The 8,234-nt window shown below is 43.2% G+C and overlaps 1 protein-coding gene across 1 annotated transcript; it reads left to right on the plus strand.

Moving 5' to 3' along the window:
* Positions 588–4,838, plus strand: LOC109821529 (4-hydroxyphenylpyruvate dioxygenase-like). Its single transcript, XM_020387710.1, is given in 9 exon segments — positions 588–592; positions 715–1,225; positions 1,227–1,280; positions 1,282–1,311; positions 1,313–1,333; positions 1,335–1,361; positions 1,363–1,422; positions 1,425–1,726; positions 4,370–4,838. Coding segments are annotated over 9 exon segments (1,197 nt in total). The 3' UTR covers positions 4,557–4,838.

Here is an 8,234-nt window from a genome sequence, read left to right on the forward strand (position 1 = left end):
TAATTGAAAGTGTTGGGTTAGGAGTAACCCCACCATGTTTGAGATTTTTACAGAATAATAACCAATTTTAAAGATTTGAGAGACTAATACGGAATCATTGATAATTAGAGGGACTAGTATCTAAAACAAACGTCACGGGCAGAACACCTAACAACAAATTTTATATATACACCTAAAAAGATGAACCGAAAAAAACAAAGAAGAAAACAACAAAAATTCTCCCCACCTCAATCGTTCACGTCTTGTTCGGCGCAAAATGAATAAATCGTATGCACCCATTTCTTCTCCTCCACAATGTACATCTGTACATTTCTTACAATTTCTAACGAAACAAGAACGAATCTTGTTGGACTCTCCCTCTCCCCTTGACGCTCATCCACAGATTTCTCACGTCCCTGTCCCAGTATCAACAAGCAACTGACCCTTGCTTTGTCCAAATCCTACCATGACCGCTCTCGCCTGTAATTCTCAACTCCATTTGTCCTCTCTCCAACCCCTCCACCTACAGCCTCATCTCTCTATTAACACCGCCCTCAGGCAGCCGAAACCCCGCACCAAAACCAAAGTTTCCGCAGTATAATAACAAAATGGGGTGAGCCGGAAGGAGCCAGGCGACCAGGAGCCGCGAGGCGTTCAAGCTCCTCGCGTTTCAAACCGGTTTCGTCGGTCGGAACCCCCGGTCGAACCGGCTTCCGGTCCATCTCTTACCACCAGTTCGAGTTCTGGACCGCCGACGCACCACCGCCGCCTCCGCTTCTCCTTCTCCCTCGGCCTCCCCTTCGCATCTAAATCCGAGCTCTCCACCTCGAACTCCTCCCATGTTCTTTCCTCCTCCGCCGCCGCCCCCGCCGAAGTGGGCCCCGCTCCCCCTGTCCTTCCTCTTCACCCCTTACCCCGCGGCGCCGCGCCTCCGGAGCCGCCATCCCTCCTTCGACGCCGCCGCGCCGGGGAGTTCGTCTCCCGCCACGGCGCCTCGCCGTCCGGGCCGTCCGCCCTCTCCGTCGCCGACGCTGCGCCGCGTCCGCGTTCGACCTCCGTCGCCAACGGCGCCGTCCCGGCCCTCCGCCCAACCCGACTCGGCCGAGGGTTCCGCCTCGCCGAGCGGTCCGCTCTACGGCGCGACGTCGTGCTCCGCTTCGTCTCCGGATCAGACGCGTCCGTCGACTTCCTTCCCGGGTTCGAGGACGTGCGGACTATTTCGGACATCGATTACGGCCTCCGGGAGCCTCGACCATGCCGTCGGGCAACGTCACAGCATCGCCCCCGTCGTGTCCTACATGGAAGAAGTTCCTCGGCTTCCACGAGTTCGCCCGAGTTCACCGCGAGCGACGTGCGGGACCGCCGATAGCGGATTGAATTCCGTCGGTCCTAGCAAACAACGAGGAGACCGTACTGCTTCCGCTGAACGAGCCGGTCCACGGCCGACGAAGAGGAGGAGTCAGATACAGACGTACCTGGACCACCACGGTGGGCCCGGCGTGCAGCACTTGGCGCTGAGGAGCGATGACGTGATCGCGACCGTGAGGAAGATGAAGGGGGTTTCGGGCTTCGGGGGGTTCGAGTTCATGGAAGGGCCGCCGCCGAATTACTACGAGGGGGTGAAGAGGAGGGCAGGGGATGTGCTGAGTGAGGAGCAGATCAGGGAGTGCCAGGAGCTGGGGCTGCTTGTGGACAGGGATGACCAGGGAGTGTTGGTTCAGATTTTTACTAAGCCAATCGGGGACAGGTATTGGACTTCAGTTTTGTTCAAAATTTTTTTTTTTCCGGGGTTAGAACTAGACAAATCGTGGAATTTGCATGCTAGGAATATCATTCTAGTGTGGATTTGATCTGGGGAAATGGTAAAGATGAATATACGGTGAAATATCTTCAGACTCACGAGTCAAATTTTAAAGATTAATTCTTTTCATCTCACAACCAAACTTAGCCCCATGCTTTCTACGGCAATCCTATCGAGATTTGAATGGCCGTCGTTGTAACTTTGGGGAGGATTAAGGAGCCTAGTTCTTCAATCATAGCCATATATACTAGTATTTTCAGAGTCCATATATCTACTAATAAGATTCTCATATTCTCATGCTAATGTATAAATTTCTCCTCAGACGAACTACCTTCCACTAAATATCGACATTTATGATTGAAGAAGTTCTGTACATTGCCAAATTGCAGCAAACCATTATGTCCCTCTACTACTTTTGATAGTTAATGATAACACCCGGACAATTGAGAGGACCCGAAAATCCAAACAATTTATTTACTATTACAAAAAAAATGAAAGAATATTTACACATGACTATAATCGACAGCGGTAAGAAATATTAGATTCTCAGTTGCATTTAACTTGCCTCAATGTCCGTCTATTATGAATTATGACATGTATGCATTGTGAGGGTTAGAACATATTTGTTTCTCACTATTTCGGCACTTATTTGCTTTATAATTGGATTAGTTGTGGAATGACACCTTTATTAACTATGATCAAGATCACAACAAATTTACCCCACATATACTTGGTCAATAGATTGTAAGGAGCTGTTACCGGAGTCTTCAAACTGAGATATACCTTCCACCATTGTCTATGTCATTAGCACTGCAGAGAGTTTATTTGCTACTAGTTGTTAGCTGTGCGATGCACGGGATTGAATTAATGTTCTTGCATGGATATTAGATTTTTGGGTAAAGAGAGGATAAGAATGAGTTTTTTTTTTTTTGGTGGAAAGAGGGAACAAAATGAATGATTTATAGGAAATTGAAAGACAAAGAATAGGGATTTCCAAGATGAAGAGGGTAGTGGATTAAGATGAGATGAGATGGTGGAAAAAATTATTATTAGTTACTAAATGTTTGAGCCCTTAGAATTTGCCAACTGGCAAAAACAGGCAACCTAGTTTTTACTTTATAGCATTGATTGTCTTGATTATGGAGATTGATGCTACGTATTGAAGTTTGCAACAAAACTTTAGGGCTTGTTTGGATTGAGGGGAATGAGGGTGAAGGGAAGTTAGGGGAACCATTCACCTCCATTCACCTTGTTTGGGAACACTTAGGAGGTGAAGTTAATTCACCATAGTTCCCCTTGGTTCACCCCCTAATAGTATAAAATTTGTTACCCCCAAATTGGGGTGTAACCAAGGGGAAGGGAACTCCCTTCCCTACCCTTCCCTTCCCTTCTCTCAGTTTCCCTTAACTTCCCTTCACCCCCTACAAATCCAAACAGTAGGTAGAGGATTACAAACACAAAAAGTGGCATATTTTTGGACTCTGTGTCTTTGTATAGAACAACCAAAACATCCAGCTGTAAGATGCTCTTGCACAGATCTTCCCAAGATTTAGATACCTAGATAGGCAGTTGAAATAAGGTTTTTGGCTCCTTGTATAGTTTGGTCAATCTTCAATAAGCAATATATCAAGCTGACCCCCATTTGATGGAAAAAGGGAACCATAGTGGTGACCATGACGATAATCAAGTCCCATAAACAACTAGATATGCATTAATTTTGTATGTTGTCTTTAACATTCATAATAGAACTTATGTAGAAGGTTATGTTTCTATGTGCAGATCATTTGTTTGGTTAGGCATTTTTTTGCACGAAATCTGCAAAGGTTGTTATACTGGAACCTTCATAACTAAGATGACCTTGTTCTGATATTGTGTGTCTAGGCGTGCTTTGCGCAGAAATTAGGTGGGAAAACCGTAGTGTTAAATCGGTTGACAGGATCCTTGACCTGATACAACCCTTGACTATATGTTTTACGGAAGTGATTTGGTTTAGGTAGAATCTGATATTATATGTTAAAGCCTACTGGAATCACATAGCACAGTCAACTAGTCAAGAGCTCTAGGAAGAAGGGGTTAAAAGATGATTCTCTGCATAGTTTCTTAACAGTTACAATTGTTCTCAAACTTTTCATAGCTTGAATCTCGGATATCATTTGTGTGCATCTTTTTTCTTTTGTGATACTAAATACTCTTGTTTATCTTCTGTGATAGTGTGATGTACCAATTGGGGTAAATAGGTAAACAAACTTATAAAACTAAACAAAGAGATAAACATCAGCAGAAATGATCATCTTATTGTATATATATAAAAAAATAATTCACATTTCCCTCTAGAAAATTGGAGAAACTAACTCGATAAACGCAACCGAACTTGGTTTTTCTTGGATATGACTATAAATTTTTAATTCTTAACATACTTTATGTTGTCTCAAACGCGAGCTCTATGATTATGCATGATACATCAACAGAAGATGTTCAAAATCATAAGCCATAATTGGCCATTTCGATTTAAAAAAAGCCAGTTTATTTGAACTCTGCCATGCTGCACTTGCGGTATTTTTTTGTTCTTTGATGCTTTTTTGACTACAGGCCGACGATATTTCTAGAGATTATACAGAGAATTGGATGCATGAGGAAGGATGATCAAGGAAAAGAGTATCAGAAAGGTGGATGTGGAGGATTTGGGAAAGGAAACTTCTCTGAGCTCTTCAAGTGCATTGAGGAGTATGAAAAAACTTTGGAAGCTAAACAGCAGCCAACAACAGTTTCTGCTTAGAGAAACGCAGACATGTTGCCATAGTAAAATAAGTGAAAACAGAGGAAAAAGCATCAAAATCCATCAAACTTCAGTCTTTGATTGAATTGTGGGAAGGTCAAAATAAGGAGATGTTATATGATTAGTGTTTTAATTTTTGGCACTGTGTTGTATGAGTACTCATCATGTTTATTAAGCTTTGTTCGGTGCATTTGAAATCAATGTCGTCGGCTTATGATGTTGGTGACCATACAAAATTCTGAGCAAGGAATTACAATATATGATGTTGGTGACCATACAAAATTCTGAGCAAGGAATTACACTATGAGAGTACTTTTTCTCGTGCAAGTTATTGATGCAATGAATATATGCGCTGATGTAGTTTGTTTGTCAAATACATAACGTAAACTCGCGAATAATCACCCATATGCTTCATCATTCCCACAGGAAGAAGCCTTCTCGCCAGGAGTCGGCCAGGTTTGATCGCTCCTCTCTTCACATTAGAAGCGATCACATCGTGTCATTGCTACGAGATAAACCCTTTCTTTAGATTTAAGATGCTGCTTTTAAAAACGGGAACGACGGCAAAGAAGTTCAGGCAAATTGACGAAGGGAACATTTTGGAGGCCGTACGGTCGACCGCGGTGACTTCGGCGGTCGACCGGAAACGTGCATGGGTACATGGTGTGTTTCTGCACTCTGGTCGGTCGACCGCAGCGGTCGACCGTCAAACCCTATAATCGATTTTTAGTTTCTGTTTTTCTGGTCGGTCGACCGCGACGATTTCGGCGGTCGACCGCCAGTCGGGTCAGGCCCAGTTTTGGTTTTCCTATTCTGTTTAGGATTTGTGTTTGGTATAAATACTAACATGATTTTAGGGTTTTGGGAGGAGAAAAGGGGTTTGTTTTGTGCACAGAAAAGAGAGTTTTCTGAGTAATTTGGTTAGGATTTTTGTTTGAGAGATTTGAGAGATTTGTTTGAGAGATTTGAGTGATTTTGTAATCTCTATTTGTACTTTCCCTTCTCTATTAGTGAAAACTCATCCCCTTCTTGCCCCGTGGACGACGTAGGCAACTTGCCGAACCACGTAAAATTCGTTTGTTTATGTTTGTGGCATTATTTTGATCTTGTGTGACCTTCTCTCGGCGTTTGTGTGATTTCCTCGGAGCCCAACAAGTGGTTTTGCCACAACAAGTGGTATCAGAGCCCGGCTATGCTTAGGATTAGGTGGAGGAGTAGATCGCTTTGGAAGCTTGTCTAGGGTTTTAGTTGCTGATAAAGGTGAGATTTTTACTATTGTGAATCTTATCTTCCATTGTGTAGGGGTGATATCTTTCGGAGGCTCTTGTTAGGATTTCAGTTGGAGGTAAAAATCTACATTTCTCGCAGTTTGGATCTATTTTCTTTCAATTTGTTTCGCATTGATTTGTTGGTGCTTTGAGGAAGATGGCTAAGAAAGAAGGAGTTGAGGGTGGTGCTTCTGGTGTGAAGACCGTCCAAAGTTTGAATATTCATTCTATGAAGATAGACGTGGAGAAGTTTAATGGCACTAACAATTTTGGATTATGGATATGTGAAGTTTTGGATGCGCTCAACGCGTAAAATTTGGAGAATACTTTGGAGTTGGATGGCAAGCTGGACAGCATTGAAGAGAAGGTTTGGAAGAAGATGAATAGAACAACGTGTGGTGTGATTAGGTCTTGTTTAACTCAAGATCTAAAGTATGATGTGATCAATGAGACTTCTGCAAAGAAGATTTAGGAGATTCTAGAGAGCAAATATTTGACAAAGAGTGTTGAGAACCGCTTGCATTTGGAGAGGAGGTTTTATCGTTTCTAGTTAAAGAAGGGAATCTCAATTAGTGATCACATGAACAACTACACGAAGCTTCTTGCGGATTTGGCGAATGTGGATGTTATGATCGAAGATGAGGACAAGGCATTGTTATTGTTGAGTTCCTTGCCTGACAAGGAATATGAGACCTTCGTTCTTACTCTTTAATGGAAAAGTATCTCTTTCGTATAGTGAGGTCACTGCTGCTCTTATGAATTATCAGCTTTGGAAGAAAGACAATGAGTCTTCAATTGATACAGTAGCGGAGGCATTGGTCACAAGAGGTAAGAGTCCAAACCAAAGTAGGAGATCACAGTCTAGAGGAGCACATCCTTGAGTTGGTAGGAATCAATGTGCTTTTTGCAAAGAAGATGGACATTGGAAGTCTGAAAGCCCAAAGCTGAAAGATCGAGCCGGGAAGAATAAGGAGAAAGCTATACAAGCTTCAGAGGTGAATGTTGCCAATGCTAGTGGCGATAATTTAGATTCGGATTCTTCGGGCTACTCGTGCACTGCACTACCGTTAGTTTGTGATGCCGACTCTATAGAGTGAATGTTGGATTCGGGTACTTCATATCACATTTGTCCTAGGAGGGATTGGTTCTCCAGCTTTGAGGAGTTGGAAAGAGGGGATGTCGTGCTCATGGGTAATGATCATGAATGCCCTATTGGTGGTATTGGAACAGTTCGGGTCAGAATGTGTGATGTGGTGACTAGGGAGTTGAAGGAAGTGAGGTTCGTTCTGCAGTTATCGAAGAACATCATTTCACTTAGAGTTTTGGAGGCAGTAGGCTATAGGATGATCTTAGAGGATGCATCACTGAAGGTCACAATGGGGTCCATGATTATAATGAAGGACGTCAGAAAGAACAATTTGTATTATTTGATTGGAAGCACGGTGACAGGTAGAGAGCTGACGACTTCTATTGATTTGGCTAGACTGTGGCGTTTGAGGCTAGGATATTCGAGTGTTGATTCCGTACATGGATTGGATAGAGGTGCTTTGACCTGCAATTTGGAGTCCTGTGAACATATTGGTGTGAGCAATAAGACCGAGGTAAAGTTTGGCACTTCTATTCCGAGCGAAGGGCCTTCTAGATGATGTTCACATAGACATTTGGGGGTCTTCCAAAGAGGCATCATTGGGAGGTAATAGGTATTTGGTTTTCTATGTTGGAGACTATTCTAGGTATTTGTGGGTTGCAACCAAGTTCCGTTGGAGTGAAGTCCTAGTAGTCAACAACATGTGGAAGAAGTGTATAGGCAGAAAGGTAATAATTTGTTCTAAGTTTGGTAGGAAGTTCAAGAGGGATCCTTTTCTGCATTTGTGCCTAGCTCAAGGTAGTTTGAGACACTTCATTGGAAAGGAAACATTGGGGCAACGAGATGAGATGGCAAAGTTGATGGGTTGTTCTTTGTTGGAGAAGGACCGGTGTTTGATGTCAAACAGTGGTTTGCAGAGGAGTTTTGGTGCTGAGGCTTTGACATATTGGAGTCATCTTATTTACAGGTTGTCGTCTGTCGTGATTGGAGTATTTGGATCTGGTGGAGCTGCTTCAGATTTTGGGTTGCTTCGGATATTTGAATGCCCAACATATTATCATATCGAAGATGTGAAATTTGGCCCGAGTGCACATTTGGGATTCATAGGCGTGTTTGGTTACCAAGTATGAGACTCTGATTTTGTTCTGAGCAGTAGTGTTATTTTTGACTCTCAGCAGGTGGAGAGTGTTGGACAGATCATTGGTGCATCGCAGCGGGTGGAGAGTGATGCTATTCCACGTTGGATGGATATTACTCAACGTTCTTTAGATCATTCTCTATCGTTTGGAATTCCAATTGAGGTAACACAGATTGGGGATCATG

Source organism: Asparagus officinalis, chromosome 8, assembly GCF_001876935.1.
Source record: "Asparagus officinalis chromosome 8, Aspof.V1, whole genome shotgun sequence".
NCBI lineage: Eukaryota > Viridiplantae > Streptophyta > Magnoliopsida > Asparagales > Asparagaceae > Asparagus > Asparagus officinalis.